At 39.3% G+C, this 20621-nt stretch overlaps 1 protein-coding gene across 9 annotated transcripts in view; it reads left to right on the forward strand.

Annotated features, from left to right (window-relative positions):
- Positions 1 to 20621, forward strand: part of ANK2 (ankyrin 2) — a 347463-nt gene that overhangs the window by 231523 nt on the left and 95319 nt on the right. For all 9 annotated transcript variants that reach the window (XM_068543335.1, XM_068543343.1, XM_068543341.1 and 6 more), the window contains 2 exons: positions 637 to 735; positions 1102 to 1200. In XM_068543335.1, the coding sequence (XP_068399436.1) occupies positions 637 to 735; positions 1102 to 1200 (198 nt within the window). The remainder of the gene's footprint in view (positions 1 to 636; positions 736 to 1101; positions 1201 to 20621) is intronic.

A 20621-nucleotide genomic window follows, 5' to 3' on the forward strand; every position in this document is an offset into this window, starting at 1 on the left:
ATTAATTCTTAACTGTACTTTAATTGCATGTTCAAATAATTAAAATAATTACTTGATGTATATGTGCCAGGACATTTACATAAAACTGGCCAAATTTATGGGGCAATATATAAATGATGGGGTCACTATTTAGCACTTAGAGGAACCCCCAAAATAATATACTATCTTTGGATGCTGGAGAAAATTATTCTGAACTCATTTCCTGTAACTCTGGACATTTTTTTCATTGATGTGATGTTTTATTGATGAAAATATAGATTATTGCTGTGGTTATAATGTAGAAGTAGTAACCGGTTGGTCCATTATTTAAGGAAATAAATTCATTCAACAGGAGGCACAGATGGGTTTGAAATGAATGTTGTTTGGAAGCTCATTAGCTGAGTTATTTTAAAGGCTCGCATCATAATATAAGCACACAGTGTAGAAAATGTAATTTGAGGAAAGTGTTGAGTAACTTAGAGAGTATGTCTTAGATGGAAAGTCATATTAACTTGGAGGGTTTGTTTTAGATATCAGAAGATGCAGTTTCTAGGGAGAGGCTATGAATTTTTTAGGATTTTTCAAGACATAGTATTATAGATGATACAATGTATTTTCTTCTTCAATTGTACCCCTTTGCTTCCCTTCTCTCTATAGAGTGGACTCACATCCTTACACCTTGCAGCCCAGGAAGATAAAGTGAATGTTGCTGATATTCTCACCAAGCATGGGGCTGACCAGGATGCCCACACAAAGGTAAAGCGAATCACTGTAATATTGTGACAGGTTCTGACTTGGATTATTCCCAGTAGCCCCCATTCACGTCACCACAAGTCCAAGTTCCCCCTCCTCAAAGCCCATTCTGAATTAGTTATGACTCTCCTGCTCACAAATCTATAATGGTTCTCCATTTTTACTGAAAGCAAGTCCAAATGGATAGCAGATATTAGGAATCTTTACAAAAAGATTCCAACTTTGCAGACTTAGGTTTACGCTCTCTCCTTCATTACTTCAGCTAGTGACTTGCACTTTTCTTCCTGTACTTGCTTGCCTCCATGCCCCCCCCTCCCCTTGAGTATTAACTACTAGAGTAGTAATTTATTTGTTTATTATTATTTATAGCTTGGTTACACTCCTTTAATTGTGGCCTGTCACTATGGAAACGTGAAAATGGTCAACTTTCTTCTGAAGCAGGGAGCAAATGTCAATGCAAAAACCAAGGTAAAATACATGTACTCATTTTTATTTGCTATAAGCAAATGGTTCGGCCATATGGACACTTCAGTAGCTCACCATAGTTACAAACATATTTTCTTTTTAGTTCTTCTTAAGTGATTTTGAATAAGCGATGTAGTTTTGTACAGTTGTTTGGGACTTTTCATTCTAATAACCTTTGACAGCCATGTAGGCGACATCGATTTAACAATTTACTACAGGATACAATAGATGCTGGCTAGAATATCTTGATGTTCTGGCCGATTTCCTTTATATTGTTTCAGGGCCGTGGCCCTCCCCTAGCCCTCAGTCTCTGGTGAGGAAATACAGACAGGCAGCCCGGACTGCGTGCCTTTCATTTTTAATGAATTCTGTCATATTTGGACTACCACGTGGCTGTGCTCAGCGAGGCAATACTGTGTAAGGCCTGGCTTGGAAGTTTTCAGAGATAATGCAGAGCTGACTGTTCTTCCCAGTGCCACCTGAAGGGTCCTATCCTGAAAAGCATGATGGGAACATAAAACCACACTTTGGTACATTCAAATTATTTCAAGGAAGAGAAATGCATAAAATAACTACTGCTACTATGCATAATATAACCTGCAGCTCCAATTTTCTTGGTCCAAAGAAGTCTGTAATTGCATTTTTTTAAGTTTATGTATCAGAAATCACTAATTGCAGCTGTGTGAATAGGCTCAAGTAAATTAGTGTGAGCATATTCGGGAGTTTTCAAAGTCATCATTCAAGATGCTACTAATTAACCGCCACCATCTTGAGCTGAGGTGTTGTGGTGTCCCGATTTCCACGAGGAACTCTGGTCTGAAGTGCTGGGTTCAAGGCCTCTGCATGCGGTACCCTATGAGCACGTAAAACTAGAATAAGCACAAAGGGAATTAAAAAGGCTCCAGGGCAGGGCAGAGCTGCTGGTGAGGCTTCCCAGGGGGATAAGACTCTGACAGACTACACAATTGACACAGAAAAAGAGAGAAAGAAAGTGAGAGAGAGAGAGAGAGAAAGAGAGAGCTGCCCGTGTGGACCATAGCACTCAGGCACACGGCCTGCAAGCTGAGGTGTTGGGCGCAGCTGTTTCACACTAGGAACTCTGGTCTGAAGAGTGGGGTGCACTTCAAGTGAAACTAGACAAGCACAAAGGAAAAGAAAAAAAGATATACAGGTATTCCACCAGACACGGCCCTGCCCACCAGAAGGACAAGATCCAGCCCCACCACCAGACCACAGGCACCAGTCCCCTCCACCAGGAAGCCTACACAAGCCACTGAACCAACCTCACCCACTGGGGACAGACACCACAAATAACGGGAACCAGGAACCGGCAGCCTGCGAAAAGGAGACCCCAAACACAGTAAGTTAAACAAAATGAGAAGACAGAGAAATATGCAGCAGATGAAGGAGCAAGGTAAAAACCCACCAGACCAAACAAATGAAGAGGAAATTGGCAGTCTGCCTGAAAAAGAATTCAGAGTAATGATAGTAAAGATGTTCCAAAATCTTGGAAATAGAATGGAGAAAACACAGGAAACATTTAACAAGGACCTAGAAGAACTAAAGAGCAAACAAACAATGATGAACAACAGAATAAATGAAATTAAAAATACTCTAGAAGGAATCAATAGCAGAATAACTGAGGCAGAAGAACAGATAAGTCACCTGGAAGATAAAATAGTGGAAATAACTACTGCAGAGCAGAATAAAGAAAAAAGAATGAAAAGAATTGAGGACAGTCTCAGAGACCTCTGGGACAACATTAAATGCACCAACATTCAAATTACAGGAGTCCCAGAAGAAGAAGAGAAAAAGAAAGGGACTGAGAAAATATTTGAAGACATTATAGTCAAAAACTTCCCTAACATGGGAGAGGAAATAGTCAATCAAGTGCAGGAAGTGCAGAGAGTCCCATACAGGATAAATCCAAGGAGAAACATGCCAAGACACATATTAATCAAACTATCAAAAATTAAATACAAAGAAAACGTATTAAAAGCAGCAAGGGAAAAACAACAAATAACACACAAGGGAATCCCCATAAGGTTAACAGCTGATCTTTCAGCAGAAACTCTGCAAGCCAGAAGGGAGTGGCAGGACATATTTAAAGTGATGAAAGGGAAAAACCTACAACCAAGATTGATCTACTCAAAAAGGATCTCATTTAGATTCAACGGAGAAATTAAAACCTTTAGGGACAAGCAAAAGTTAAGAGAATTCAGCACCACCAAACCAGCTTTACAACAAATGCTAAAGGAACTTCTCTAGGCAGGAAACACAAGAGAAGGAAAAGATCTACAATAACAAACCCAAAACAATTAAGAAAATGGTAATAAGAACATACAAATTGATAATTACCTTAAATGTAAATGGATTGGGGCTCGAGGAGAAGGTGCCGGAAGAGTAAGACACGGAGATCACCTTCCTCCCCACAGATACATCAGAAATACATCTACATGTGGAACAACTCCTACAGAACACCTACTGAACGCTGGCAGAAGACCTCAGACCTCCCAAAAGGCAAGAAACTCCCCACATACCTGGGTAGGGCAAAAGAAACAAGAAAAAACAGAGACAAAAGAATAGGGACGGGACCTGCACCAGTGGGAGGGAGCTGTGAAGGAGGAAAGGTGTCCACGCACTAGGAGCCCCTTCGCAGGGGGAGACTGTGGGTGGCGGAGGGGGGAGCTTCGGAGCCGCGGAGGAGAGTGCAGCAACAGGGGTGCGGAGGGCAAAGCGGAGAGATTCCCACACAGAGGAGCAGTGCCGAGCAGCACTCACCAGCCCGAGAGGCTTGTCTGCTCACCCACCAGGGTGGGCGGGGCTGGGAGCTGAGGCTCGGGCTTCGGTCGGATCCCAGGGAGAGGACTGGGGTTGGCTGCGTAAACACAGCCTGAAGGGGCTAGTGCGCCACGGCTAGCCAGGAGGGAGTCCGGGAAAAAGTCTGTACCTGCCAAAGAGGCAAGAGACTTTTTCTTCCCTCTTTGTTTCCTGGTGCGCGAGGAGAGGGGATTAAGAGCGCTGCTTAAAGGAGCTCCAGAGACGGGCACGAGCCGCGGCTATCAGCGCGGACCCCAGAGACGGGCATGAGACGCTAAAGCTGCTGCTGCCGCCACCAAGAAGCCTGTGTGCGAGCACAGGTCACTCTCCACACCGCCCCTCCCGGGAGCCTGTGCAGCCCGCCACTGCCAGGGTCCCGTGATCCAGGGACAACTTCCCCGGGAGGACACACGGCACGCCTCAGGCTGGTGCAACGTCACGCCGGCCTCTGCCGCTGCAGGCTCGCCCCGCATCCGTACCCCTCCCTCCCCACGGCCTGAGTGAGCCAGAGCCCCTGAAGCAGCTGCTCCTTTAACCCCGTCCTATCTGAGCGAAGAACAGGTGCCCTCAGGTGACCTACACGCAGAGACAGGGCCAAATCCAAAGCTGAAACCTGGGAGCTGTGCGAAAAAAGAAGGGAAAGGGAAATCTCTCCCAGCAGCCTCAGGAGCAGTGGATTAAATCTCCACAATCAACTTGATGTACCCTGCATCTGTGGAATACCTGAATAGACAACGAATCATCCCAAATTGAGGAGGTGGACTTTGGGAGCAAGATATATTATTTTTTCCCCTTTTTCTCTTTTTGTGAGTTTGTATGTGTATGCTTCTGTGTGAGATTTTGTCTGTATAGCTTTGCTTTCACCATTTGTCCTAGGATTCTGTCCGTCCATTCTTTTTTCTTTTTTTTTTTACTTAAAAATTTTTTTCTTAATAATTATTATTTATTTTTTATTTTAATAACTTTATTTTATTTTATCTTACTTTACTTTATTTTATTTTATTTTATCCTCTTTCTTTCCTTCTTTCTTTCTATTTTTTCTACCTATTATTCTGAGCCATGTGGATGAAATGCTCTTGGTGCTCCAGCCAGGAGTCAGTGCTGTGCCCCTGAGGTGGGAGAGCCAACGTCAGGACACTGGTCCACAAGAGACCTCCCAGCTGCACGTAATATCAAATGGCGAAAATCTCCCAGAGGTCTCCATCTCAACACCAAGACCCAGCTTCATTCAACGACCAGCAAGCTACAGTGCTGGACACCCTATGCCAAACAACTAGCAAGACAGGAACACAGCCCCATCCATTAGCAGAGAGGCTGCCTAAAATCATAATAAGGCCACAGACACCCCAAAACACACCACCAGATGTGGACCTGCCCACCAGAAAGACAAGATCCAGCCTCATCCACCAGAACACAGGCACTAGTCCCCTCCACCAGGAAGCCTACACAACCCACTGAAGCAACCTTAGCCACTGGGGACAGACACCAAAAACAACGGGAACTACGAACCGGCAGCCTGCGAAAAGGAGACCCCAAACACAGTAAGATAAGCAAAATGAGAAGACAGAAAAACACACAGCAGATGAAGGAGCAAGGTAAAAGCCCACCAGACCTAACAAATGAAGAGGAAATAGGCAGTCTACCTGAAAAAGAGTTCAGAATAATGATAGTAAAGATGATCCAAAGTCTTGGAAATAGAATAGAGAAAATGCAAGAAACATTTAACAAGGACCTAGAAGAACTAAAGAGCAAACAAACAACGATGAACAACACAATAAATGAAATTAAAAATACTCTAGAAGGGATCAATAGCAGAATAACTGAGGCAGAAGAACAGATAAGTGACCTGGAAGATAAAATAGTGGAAATAACTACCGCAGAGCAGAATAAAGAAAAAAGAGTGAAAAGAACTGAGGACAGTCTCAGAGACCTCTGGGACAACATTAAATGCACCAACATTCGAATTATAGGGGTCCCAGAAGAAGAAGAGAAAAAGAAAGGGACTGAGAAAATATTTGAAGAGATTATTGTTGAAAACTTCCCTAATATGGGAAAGGAAATAGTTAATTAAGTCCAGGAAGCACAGAGAGTCCCATACAGGATAAATCCAAAGAAAAACGTGCCAAGACACGTATTAATCAAACTATCAAAAATTAAATACAAAGAAAACATATTAAAAGCAGCAAGGGAAAAACAACAAATAACACACAAGGGGATCCCCATAAGGTTAACAGCTGATCTTTCAGCAGAAACTCTGCAAGCCAGAAGGGAGTGGCAGGACATATTTAAAGTGATGAAGAAGAAAAACCTACAACCAAGATTACTCTACCCAGCAAGGATTTCATTCAGATTTGATGGAGAAATTAAAACCTTTACAGACAAGCAAAAGCTGAGAGAATTCAGCACCACCAAACCAGCTTTACAACAAATGTTAAAGGAACTTCTCTAAGTGGGAAACACAAGAGAAGAAAAGAACCTACAAACAAAACCAAAACAATTAAGAAAATGGTAATAGGAACATACATATCGATAATTACCTTAAATGTAAATGGATTAAATGCTCCCACCAAAAGACACAGAGTGGCTGAATGGATACAAAAACAAGACCCATATATATGCTGTCTACAGGAGACCCACTCCAGACCTAGGGACACATACAGACTGAAAGTGAGGGGATGGAAAAAGATATTCCATGCAAATGGAAATCAAAAGAAAGCTGGAGTAGCAATTCTCATATCAGACAAAATAGACTTTAAAATAAAGACTATTACAAGAGACAAAGAAGGACACTACATAATGATCAAGCAATTGATCCAAGAAGAAGATATAAAAATTGTAAATATTTATGCACCCAACATAGGAGCACCTCAATACATAAGGCAAATACTAACAGCCATAAAAGGGGAAATCGACAGTAACACAATCATAGTAGGGGACTTTAACACCCCACTTTCACCAATGGAGAGATCATCGAAAATGCAAATAAGTAAGGAAACACAAGCTTTAAATGATACATTAAACAAGATGGACTTAATTGATATTTATAGGACATTCCATCCAAAAACAACAGAATACACATTTTTCTCAAGTGCTCATGGAATATTCTCCAGGATAGATCATATCTTTGGTCACAAATCAAGCCTTGGTAAATCTAAGAAAATTGAAATAATATCAAGTATCTTTTCTGACCACAACGCTATAAGACTAGATATCAGTTACAGGAAAAGATCTGTAAAAAATACAAACACAGGGAGGCTAAACAATACACTACTTAATAACCAAGAGATCACTGAAGAAATCAAAGAGGAAATCAAAAAATACCGAGAAACAAATGATAATGAAAACACGACGACCCAAAACCTATGGGATGCAGCAAAAGCAGTTCTAAGAGGGAAGTTTATAGCAATAGAATCCTACCTTAAGAAACAGGAAACATCTCAAATAAATAACCTAACCTTGCACCTAAAGCAATTAGTGAAAGAAGAACAAAAAACGCCAAAGTTAGCAGAAGGAAAGAAATCATAAAGAAAAGATCAGAAATAAATGAAAAAGAAATGAAGGAAAAGATAGCAAAGATCAATAAAACTAAAAGCTGGTTCTTTGAGAAGATAAACAAAGTTGATAAACCATTAGCCAGACTCATCAAGAAAAAAAGGGAGAAGACTCAAGTCAATAGAATTAGAAATAAAAAGGAGAAGTAAAAACTGACACTGCAGAAATACAAAGGATCATGAGTGATTACTACAAGCAACTCTATGCCAATAAAATGGACAACCTGGAAGAAATGGACAAATTCTTAGTAATGCACAACCTGCCGAGACTGAACCAGGAAGAAATAGAAAATATGAACAGACCAATCACAAGCACTGAAATTGAAACTGTGATTAAAAATCTTCCAACAAACAAAAGCCCAGGACCAGATGGCTTCACAGGTGAATTCTATCAAACACTTAGAGAAGAGCTAACACCTGTCCTTCTCAAACTCTTCCAAAATATAGCAGAGGGAGAAACACTCCCAAACTCATTCTATGAGGCCACCATCACCCTAATACCAAAACCAGACAAAGATGTCACAAAGAAAGAAAACTACAGGGTAATACCACTGATGAACATAGATGCAAAAATCCTCAACAAAATACTAGCAAACAGAATCCAACAGCACATTAAAAGGATCATACACCACGATCAAGTGGGGTTTATTCCAGGAATGCAAGGATTCTTCAATATATGCAAATAAATCAACGTGATACACCATATTAACAAACTGAAGGAGAAAAACCATATGATCATCTCAATAGATGCAGAGAAAGCTTTTGACAAAATTCAACACCCATTTATGATAAAAACCCTGCAGAAAGTAGGCATAGAGGGAACTTTCCTCAACATAATAAAGGCAATATATGACCCACAGCCAACATCGTCCTCAATGGTGAAAAACTGAAACCATTTCCACTCAGATCAGGAACAAGACAAGGTTGCCCATTCTCACCACTGTTATTCAACATAGTTTTGGAAGCTTTAGCCACAGCAATCAGAGAAGAAAAAGAAATAAAAGGAATCCAAATCGGAAAAGAAGAAGTTAAGCTGTCAGTGTTTGCAGATGACATGATACTGTACACAGAGAATCCTAAAGATGCTACCAGAAAACTACTAGAGCTAATCAATGAATTTGGTAAAGTAGCAGGATACAAAGTTAACGCACAGAAATCTCTGGCATTCCTATACATTAATGATGAAAAATCTGAAAGTGAAATTAAGAAACACTCCCATTTACCATTGCCACAAAAAGAATAAAATATCTAGGAATAAACCTACCTAAGGAGACAAAAGACCTGTATGCAGAAAATTATAAGACACTAATGAAAGAAATTAAAGATGATACAAATAGGTGGAGAGATATACCATGTTCTTGGATTGGAAGAATCAACATTGTGAAAATGACTCTACTACCCAAAGCAATCTACAGATTCAATGCAATCCCTATCAAACTACCACTGGCATTTTTCACAGAACTAGAACAAAAAATTTCACAATTTGTATGGAGACACAAAAGACCCCGAATAGCCAAAGCAATCTTGAGAAAGAAAAACGGAGCTGGAGGAATCAGGCTCCCTGACTTCAGACTATACTACAAAGCTACAGTAATCAAGACAGTATGGTACTGGCACAAAAACAGAAATATAGATCAATGGAACAGGATAGAAAGCCCAGAGATAAACCCACGCACATATGGTCACCTTATCTTTGGTAAAGGAGGCAAGAATATACAGTGGAGAAAAGACAGCCTCTTCAATCAGTGGTGCTGGGAAAACTGGACAGCTACATGTAAAAGCATGAAATTAGAACACTCCCTGACACCATACACAAAAATAAACTCAAAATGGATTAAAGACCTAAGTGTAAGGTCAGACACCATCAAACTCTTAGAGGAAGACATAGGCAGAACACTCTATGACATAAATCACAGCAAGATCCTTTTTGACCCACCTCCTAGAGAAATGGAAATACAAACAAAAATAAACAAATAGGACCTAATGAAACTTAAAAGCTTTTGCACAGCAAAGGAAACCAGAAAGAAGACCAAAAGACAACCCTCAGAATGGGAGAAAATATTTGCAAATGAAGCAACTGACAAAGGATTAATCTCCAAGATTTACAAGGAGCTCATGCAACTCAATCACAAAAAAACAAACAACCCAATCCAAAAATGGACAGAAGACCTAAATAGACATTTCTCCAAAGAAGATATACAGATTGCCAACAAACACATGAAAGAATGCTCAACATCATTAATCATTAGAGAAATGCAAATCAAAACTACAATGAGATATCATGTCACACTGGTCAGAATGGCCATCATCAAAAAATCTAGAAACAATAAATGCTGGAGAGGGTGTGGAGAAAAGGGAACCCTCTTGCACTATTGGTGGGAATGTAAATTGATACAGCTATTATGGAGAACAGTATGGAGGTTCCTTAAAAAACTAAAAATAGAATTGCCATACGACCCAGCAATCCCACTACTGGGCATATACCCTGAGAAAACCATAATTCAAAAGGAGTCATGTACCAAAATGTTCATTGCAGCCCTACTTACAATAGCCAGGACATGGAAGCAACCTAAGTGTCCATCAACGGATGAATGGATAAAGAAGATGTGGCACATATACACAATGGAATATGACTCAGCCATAAAAAGAAACAAAATTTAGTTATTTGTAGTGAGGTGGATGGACCTAGAGTCTGTCATACAGAGTGAAGTAAGTCAGAAAGAGAAAAACAAATACCGTATGCTAACACATATATATGGAATCTAAGAAAAAAAAAAAAAGGTCATGAAGAACCTAAGGGCAAGACGGGAATAAAGACACAGACCTACTAGAGAATGGACTTGAGAATATGGGGAGGGGGAAGGGTAAGCTGTGACAAAGTGAGAGAGTGGCATGGACATATATACACTACCACATGTAAAATAGATAGCTAGTGGGAAGCAGCCGCATAGCACAGGGAGATCAACTCGGTGGTTTGTGCCCACCTAGAGGGGTGGGATAGGGGGGGTGGGAGGGAGAGGGACGCAAGAGGGAAGAGATATGGGAACATATGTATATGTATAACTGATTCACTTTGTTATAAAGCAGAAACTAACACACCATTGTTAGCAATTATACTCCAATAAAGATGTTTAAAAAAATGTAAATGGATTAAATGTCATGGATTAAACACTCCATGACATAAATCACAGCAAGATCCTTTTTCACCCACCTTCTAGGGAAATGGAAATAAAAGCAAAAGTAAACAAATGGGACCTAATGAAACTTAAAAGCTTTTGAACAGCAAAGGAAACCATAAACCAGACAAAAAGACAACCCTCAGAAAGGGAGAAAATATTTGCAAATGAAGCAACTGACAAAGAGTTAATCTCCAAAATATACAAGCAGCTCATTCAGCTCAATATCAAAAAAACAAACAACCCAATCCAAAAATGGGCAGAAGACCTAAATAGAGATTTGTCCAAAGAACATACACAGATTGCCAACAAACACATGAAAGGATGCTCAACATCACTAATCATTAGAGAAATGCAAATCAAAACCACAATGAGGTATCACCTCATACCGGTAAGAATGGCCATCATCAAAACACCTACAAGCAATGAATGCTGGAGAGGGTGTGGAGAGAAGGGAACCCTCTTGCACTGTTGGTGGGAATGTAAATTGATAGAGCCGCTATGCAGAAGAGTATGGAGGTTCCTTAAAAAACTAAAAATAGAACTACCATATGACCCAGCAATCCCACTACTGGGCATATACCCTGAGAAAACCATAATTCAAAAAGAGACAGGTACCACAATGTTCATTGCAGCACTATTTACAATAGCCAGGATATGGAAGCAACCTAAGTGTCCATCGACAGATGAATGGATAAAGAAGATGTGGCACATATATACAATGGGATATTACTCAGCCATAAAAAGAAATGAAATTGAGTTATTTGTAGTGAGGTGGATGGACCTAGAGTCTGTCATACAGAGTGAAGTAAGTCGGAAAGAGAAAAACAAATACCGTATGCTAACACATATATATGGAATCTAAAAAAAGTGGTTCTGATGAACCTAGGGGCAGGACAGGAATAAAGACGCAGACGTAGAGAATGGACTTGAGGACACGGGGAGGGGGAAGGGTAAGCTGGGAAGAAGTGAGAGAGTGGCATGGACATATATACACTACCAAATGTAAAATAGATAGCTAGTGGGAAGCAGCCGCATAGCACCGGGAGATCAGCTCGGTGCTTTGTGTCCACCTAGAGGGGTGGGATAGGGAGGGTGGGAGAGAGACGCAAGAGGGAGGGGATATGGGGATATGTATGTATATGTATATGTATAGCTGATTCACTTTGTTATACAGCAGAAACTAACACAATATTGTAAAGCAATTATACTCCATAAAGATGTTAAAAAAAAAAGATGCTACTAATTAGAAACATAAGTTTTGGAACTCAGTTTTTTTATATCCTCTTTGAAGTAGAAACAAAAGCATGCCTATACATAAGCGTATTCATAACTGAATTAAAAATAAAGTTTTTTTTAAATTATTAATAATACTAATAACATTTGAGATTCAAAACTTCTAATCTGACTCTAACAAGAATAGCTATTGCCTAGTTTCTTTGCAGTTCTTGAGTTTTCATGAAATTGTAATTTGAGACTTATTTAAAAGCCTCCATATGAATTCTCAGGCTTTAGCGTGTGATACCTTTTTGCTGAGTCAGTTCACATATAAGTATTACTGGAAAGACTTTCTTGTTGGAATCCAGGTATTCTCCTGAAAGGCATAAATGCAACAGTGCAATGAGATTTTGTCAGAACTTGAAAACGTTTACCATATTTTTTTGTTAAGTGTTTGTTGAATTGGTTAGGATATTTAGAAGCCAGACATGTTGTCTATATAAGATCATTTACCTCCCCTGGGTTTCATCTGCATTCAAATGGACATTTGGTTGAGAGAAAAATCTCATTTTAACTTTTCAGATTTAAAAAAAGTGAACTATGTAGATTTTACCTGCTTTTGGAAGTAAATATATCTTTTCATACATCTTCAGGGGAGTGGACAGATACATACCTCAAAGGACATTCTTTTTTTTTTTTTAAACAACCCCAATGTCTTTTTTTTTTTTTTTTTTTTTTTTATTTATTTTTGGCTGTGTTGGGTCTTCGTTTCTGTGCGAGGGCTTTCTCTAGTTGTGGCAAGCAGGGGCCACTCTTCATCGCGGTGCATGGGCCTCTCACTATCGCGGCCTCTCTTGTTGCGGAGCACAGGCTCCAGACGCGTAGGCTCAGTAGTTGTGGCTCACAGGCCTAGTTGCTCCGCGGCATGTGGAATCTTCCCAGATCAGGGCTCGAACCCGTGTCCCCTGAATTAGCAGGCAGACTCTCAACCACTGCGCCACCAGAGAAGCCCTCAAAGGACACTCTTTTAATAAATACTTCAGAATTTTTTCACATAAAATGATATTTTTGGAGGAGGAATCATGTTTTCTTCCTCACATCCCATATGTAACCATAGTTACTAAAAAATTGTTTTGTTGCTATGAAAATATAAACATATGTATTTCGTTTACTCTTCAAACATTCATCACTTGGTATAAAAATTTGGGAAAGTTTATAAAACTTTGTTACAATCTTTATAAACACAATGGAAAGGAGGAATTTTTTTAGGAAAAGAAATATTACTTATTTTATGCTCCTGAAATATCCATGGATTACTTGATTTGAGAGCAGAGTCCTTGCAGTAGCTATAAGTTTCTCAGAGTCCTTGTAATTGATTTATATTTCCAGGTTTCCTGGGGTCATTCCATTGTAGGGATATATAACAGACAAGGCAGAGCTGATGACATTTCAGCCTGGGGGTAGTCAGACAAATAGACTGTCACACATATGGTACATCCCCATGGATGGAAAGTCCAGAGTGAAAGCATAGAAGGAATCATGTGGCACCCTGCGCATTGTTTAAAAAAATTCAGTCAAGTAATTTTTAAAGATCTAATTGGCTTTATTGAATGATTCATGAATCAGCAGCATCTATCTAGCAAGTAGAGAGGAGTTCCAAAGGACTGCTAAAAGGGAAAGGTTTTTAAAGGCAGAACAAGGAAGTCATAAAGAAAAAAGATTATTTCAGACCTAGGTATCCTACCTATGGGGGACAGAAGGGGTCTAAGTGGCAGATTACCTCATCTTCCTTTTGGGGATGGTGAGGGCCCACGTGACAGATTACGTTCTTGGTGCTGACCAGAAAATTCCTGACTGACCAATTAAGACTACATTTCTGGGAGGTTGAAGCTTCAGTTAGGTTAGGTATTAAGCCCCGGTTTCGTGGTGTGGCCTAGCACAAGTGACTCCATTTTGGGCCTATGGCTTTTCTTTTTAACAATTCCCCCCTTTGGATCAGACTTTCAGCTTAACTGAGAGAAGTGATCAACCTTTAAGGCATTAGCATCACTCTCAGCTACCTCTCCGAAGTTCTCATGGTTTTTATCATCCCTTTGGTGGTATCCATAGGTTATGATGTTTCTTCTACCCCTGTGATATTCACAGATTATAGCTTCAGGTTCACAATCTTTAAATTGGTTGTTCTCTTTGTTCCTTTCCTGATGTTCCAGTCTTAGGGAGATCATTTGCTTTGTGGTTAGTGGCTGTGAACATGTATTTAAAGCTTTTGCAAGAACACGATGCACCAGGGAGATTATTATAATTATTATAAGCAGGATAATTCCCAATGTTTGGAGTGCACCTCTGAGCCATGGTGCCCAAGACCGAAATCAATCGAAATCAAGTAAGTCAAGGAAAGACCCCATTGAAGGAGTCACCTTTTTAAAGCCAAGTGGCTTGCTCAGTGATCTTATGTAATTGTTTCAACTTCCCCAGAAGTGTTCATCCAAGTGCAGCAGGGGGTATTGGCTGCAACACACACTCTTGCTCAGCTCAAACATAATCAAGGGCTATCCTATTATCAAGAATAACTTTGGCCACAGAGTCTAAGGATGTTTGTTGGGCAGCTCTTATCTTAGCAACAGAATCTGGAATATCTTCAAAAGTTAAAGAGAGGTTCCTCATTAACATTTACTCCTAATCAGGGATGTAGGGATCTGTCAAAGAGAGTTAATTTGGAATCATGAATGCCTCCAGGTATTAAGGGTCTGTGGACCATGTAGGCAGTTGCATTCTGGTTATTCTTGCCTTGTATCCCTTTCTTTGCATAGAACCTGGACACCAAGTTCCCCAAATTTGGGGTATTAATAAGAGACAGGGAAACATACCAGGGGTCTCTAGTCTCATGGACAGATCCGAGTTTTTGATGACAAATCCAGCAGTCTGAAAGGTTACTTCTCTTAGCAATGGGGAGATATGAATGGCGGTGTTATCTTTCCAGGCCAATGCTGGAGTAAAGGAAAGAAGGAGAAGAGAGGGTTTCACGTTTAGTTAAAGCACGAAGTCATGATCTGGTGTCTTGGGAAGAAGCAGTCTACCTTGATGTCAGCTACTTCTCTTCCTAGTCAGTTTAATTTGGAGGTCTCCAGCATTTGGATGGGACCAGATGTCAGCTGGAGTCTTCGTTAACTGTGAAATATGTACCCAAGGCTTGAATTGTTGACGTTTAGCTGTCATCTGAATAGTAAAGGGGACTTGGTATAGTCCCTTCCAAGAATATTCAAAGGCAGGCTTTGTTCTTACCAATTCAGTTTTATGATCTTAAATTTATCAGAAGCCTGCACTTGTCAAAAAGTTATTTTCTTGAATTTTTCTGAAAATGAAATACTTTTGCCGGAAGACTTTTGCAAAGTGTCAGAGTACAACAATAGCTCTCTGCAAATGACAGAAGACTTAAAAAATGTCCATTATTAAAGACCTGATGGAATTAACAAGGATATTTAGTTATTTCTGTGACACAACATTTTTAGATAATAACTGGAATTAGGACATATCAGATTTCCAGGAATTTCACACAATTTATGAAATACTTATAACATATACCTGTATAAACACAACATAAAGAAGGCTTTGTGTTACTTCTTACATGCTTCCCATGTAATTTAACATACCAAATAAGCATAATTAATACCAAATAAGCATCTCCCTTTTTATAAGGAGAGGGAACAAATCTTTTGAAACGTTCCAGGGGCCCTCTGGAAAATTTCCATGTTAGTTTAAGGTCAAAAAGACTTCATTTAGAATTTGATTTTGGGGAGGTTTGTCAAAAATATCAAAAGATTTTTAACACTTGATCAAATAGGTTCATAGGTCATTGTGAAACAATACTTAGTTACCTATTTAATCAAAATAACAAAGATTTCCTAGGTAGACATTGAAGGTTACATAGTTCTGAGCAAAACTTAGCTCTTTTAATATCTAGAGGACTAGGTTTATTTAAGTAATCAATGACCTGATAAAGACAACACAGAACATAGGTGATTATTTTGACAAGACAAAATATCTTTGTTTTTTCTAGGCAGATTACTTAAAGGAAAACCTTTCGTAATCTCTTATTTTCAAGAACAGACTCATAGAAAACAAAAAATGTTGACCTTCTAACAGAGAAAAAACCAAATTCCAATTTTGCACCAGCCAACTTTTGATATTCAAACTTACTTACTTAACTAAATTCATTCTACTTATCTAGTCCTGACCACATGTAAAATTCCTTTTCCTTATTATTTCTAGTAGGCTTAACTAACTGCACATATAAGAATATTTAACTCTTAGTAACCTAAAATTTCTAGTGAAAACTAAGAAGTAAGCATTATAAACTGTCTTTTATGTCAGCATTCTGTTGACTGGCAGACTTATAAATACTTTTTATAATTTCTGGAAATATGCTTCTCACAATGGCACAAAACATGTTTGCTAACAGACCCAAATACCTTTAATTCCTTTGTGAAAGGAAGCAAAGAGTGGATAAACCTATGCCCAGTAATAAATGTTTCAATATTTTATCCTATTTGGAAATGGTCTGGATATTCAATGACTATGCATCATTTAATTCAACTTAGCAAAACTTTAAGGTTTCAGGATACCAGAAAGATTTGGGGTAAGTACTGAAAAAGTTCATCTAGAAACTTTTCTCTCACTTACACCCATTTAATTTACTTGTTTTCAATAATTATGTTTAGACCACCCACAAAAACCTCATGAGACATTAGACAAAGTCTGTTAATGTTCTAGGTTATTTTTCTGGCTGACAAATTTTGCAAGAGATAACATGAACTTATTTGACTAATAAGCCCAGGTAGAATAAAAAGTTTTATGTCTGCATTATATTCAATGTTACTAACTCTAAAGGCATATCTATTTTCATTAAACCATCAAACTTAAACTAGCCTTTATTTACCAAACATTATCACAGATCATGTGAACTTGAAAAGCATTTGGGTTAGTTTGAATCCTAAATTTGTAAAAGGCTTGCTTGTTTAAGCCAGTTAAATAGAGCTCTTTTACAAATTAACTTTAGCAATACCATTCGAAGGTAGAAAAATGCCACACACCTACAACACATGTATAGACACACATGAGCATACAGACAGACATAAACAGAGATCTTACAGTTTTCATTTAAAAATTTTCCTTGAACTAGATTTTTGGGCAAGAGTGCTGCTTTAGCAATTTGTATTTTTTTTAAAGTCCCCTTCCCCACCTCCTTTTTTTTTTTCCTGCAGTTCTCGGGAGCTATACTTCTAGCTTTGCGAAGACTTTTAAGATAAGGACAGTTGTTCTCAATTCCTTAAAGAACTGGGTTGGAGCCTGGATGCTAATGGACTGACGTACCCCTCTACCTATGTTGGAATGTTTCTATCTGGTTACATTTAGCTTAGAGATGGCCAAAACAATTTTTTTTTAATCTGTCAGGCTCTGAGTATCAGCTTCCAATTTGGCCAAACCTCTGGTTATAAAGTTATTAAATCCTTTCAAATATCTTGTCAGTTTTCAGCCAGGACAAACAATGGGTATTTCTGGTAATATTGAACAAACTCTTGGACTCAAGAGGTGTCCCCCAAAAGGGTGCAAAAGATATTATATTCACAAGATCTAGAGTCACCCAAAGGCAAGCAAAAGAAAGAACTGACAACTTGCATGTCCCAGGCAGGCAGAAAGCCAAGCCAGGTACTTAGGGCATCAAGCAAGAAGGCAATGGCTATCCCTGGGAGAGAAAGGATCAATAACCAGTGGATCTGTATTTGGAAAGGAAGGGACAAGTTGAAATTTTATTTTCCTCTTTCACCTGGGCACTATAGACAGGTTCGGTAGAACTGGGTTCGGTAAGAATTCTTACCTTTCCCTGGCTTCTGCCATTTTTCCCTGGATCCCCTCTGCAGGCTCCTGTTTTTTATTCATTTTAATTTTAGCTTTCCTTGGCAGTTTAAGGGCATAGTGTAGCAGTTTACCAGAAAATCCCTCAAAGTCTCATCAACTCTGAGAGGGGTCCATATGGGGGCCCTCCTTCGAAGATAGACATGGGGGAGTCTGTAAGGCCATTAACATGGTGGGCTTTTGCTTATGGTCTCCTGTTCTCTTTAGAGTGGAAAAGACAATTCAGACAGGATTACTAGAATGAATACTTAAGTAAAGGAGGAAAGAGGGGAGCAGTAGCAGTTATGTCAGTCTTATAGTCTTTTGTTTTAGGTACCTCTTATATCTTTAATTTTTTCTTAGCTCTTTGCAACAGAACTTTCAATGGAGCTATTTTGGAATTTTGAAGCCTTTTGGAGGCTTTTGCGTACCAATTAAAATATGTATCCCTTGCTTTTAAGTTCACTTCTTAAATGATTTTATCTAATTGGAATGTTCCTCATAATGGCCATTGTAATTTCCCTGAGGGCTGGCAGCAGTTTGGTAGGACCCTAGCTTCATATGGGGTTCAACTCACATTTCTGTCCAGCCATATTTTGCCACAAATGGAGTGCCACCCACACTTCTGTCTGGTCATATTTTGGGGATCCCCAACATGATAGTTACCAGGCAAAACTCTCAGGACACAGTAAGATTTTGACATTTGTGTAGATATCTATAGCTTCTGCGATTATAGTTCTTAGACATAAAATAGGCAGTTGTGCCAGAAGGTGGTGCACTTGACTCTTTAGAAATTAGAGATCCCATCTCTTTTAGCTAGCCTTTATCTACACAAAGCAGGACAAACAAGTATGTGTACCTTAACACTGCAGAATTAAGTACAGTAAATACCAAATACTGCAGCCTGGCCAAGTAAAAGGCCCTGGTACATTACCAACAATTCCCAACTTGGAACCTGAGACTGAGGTGAAGAACTGAACCAGCAGACCTCAATAAATGGGGTCTGTGGACTGATTCCAAACAAATGGGGAACTGTAGCCAGCAGTTCCCAACATGGAATCTTGGGACAGAACCATAAGCTGGGGTTTCCAGTCAAATAGGAAATTGTGGTTGGGACTACCAGAAGTACCCAACATGGAACTAGTGATTCCAAACAAATTGGGAACCAACTGGAAAGCCCGTTAGATCTGGAGTTCAACACAAAAAGAGCGGAGCTCAAACCGAGAGGCACTTACCAACAGCCCCCAGAAATGGAGAGAAAGACAGTGAACTCAGATAGGAGTTTGCAGGTATCATGGCTGTGTTTCTTGTTGTCCCAAAATGCCATCAGAAGTTCACTTTGGATCACACTGCTGCCACCAAATGTGTGAAAAAACCAAAATTCATCTGAGTAAATTTTAAAGCTCTAATTAGCTTTATTGAATGATTCATGAATTAGGCAGCGTCGTTCTAGTGAGTAGAGGGGAGCTCCAAAGGGCTACCGAAAGGGAAAGATTTTTAAAGGCAGGACAAGGAAGTCATAAAGAAAAAAGATTATTTCAGGCTTAGACAACCTCCCTATGGGGGACAGAAAAGGTCTATGTGGCAGATTACTTCATCTTCCTTTGGGGAATGAACGTATTACCTCATTGGTATTGACTAGAAAATTCTTGACTGCCTGGTTAAGATTAAATTTCAATTAGATTAGGTATTAAGCCCCAATTTGGTGGTGTGGCTTAGCATAAGTGACTCCATTTTGGGCCTGTGGTTTTCTTTTTAATAGCACAGAGTCAGACACTTCGTGTAGACAGGAGAAGCAAATGTGCCTGTTGGTCATGAGGAGGCAGTGACACTAGATATAGGGGACATATACTCTTACAAGTTTAAGGTATGAATGGGCTACTCAGGACTTTGTGCCCAGGACACTTGGGTTTGACATACATAGATGAAATTTTATCGGGGGTGAGGCGGGTAGACAATAAAAAAGTAATCTGGTAGTCATTGTCTGTCTGTCATGCTCTTCTACATAGGATCTGAACCTAGAATGACTGTGAAGAATTTACTTAACCTTGTTATTTTCAGTTTCATCATCTCTGAAATGGGGAGAAAATTATTCATTTATTCAGTCATTTGTTCATGCCCTCACTTAGGCACCCATTATTTATAAAACACCTACTGTGTACCAAGCACTCTCATTTTCAGAATGGTAGTAAAGATTAAAAGAGACAATAAATATAAGGTCCAATATCTGGCATAAAATGGATGCTTAATACACAATAGCTCTTAATGTTTCGCTGTGCCTCCAAGGATTCCAGTGCAGTTTGTTTAATTAATGTGCATATGCAACCAACCTGTACCATACCCACCACCCACTAGAGTTTTGAGCAAGATTGGCTTCCCACTAACCTCAGCAAAAATTCCTCAGAAATCACGGATTACAGAACTTTCATCTGAGTGAAAGTTTAGACTAAAATGTTAAAAAGAGCCTATTTTTAAAAGACATTTTTTCTTTAAAAAAAAAAAAAAAGACATTTTTTAATTGAAAGTGGGCCACTCAGCTTCCAATGAAATCTTCTCTTAAGTGTGTACTTCTCTGACTGAGGTGTTCTCTGAAAGGAATATACGATTTAGATTTACTTTCATTGACTTAGAATTCTTAAAGCTAGCCCAGAGGTTAATGATGAAGGAAGTCACGATGAACAAGCAGCGGTTTGTATGATCTCCGAAGCTTCAGTTAGACACTTGACGGTTCCTGTTTCCTAGGGAAGAAATCACTGTGACGATGCTT

The sequence above is a fragment of the Eschrichtius robustus genome, chromosome 4 (assembly GCF_028021215.1).
Source record: "Eschrichtius robustus isolate mEscRob2 chromosome 4, mEscRob2.pri, whole genome shotgun sequence".
NCBI lineage: Eukaryota > Metazoa > Chordata > Mammalia > Artiodactyla > Eschrichtiidae > Eschrichtius > Eschrichtius robustus.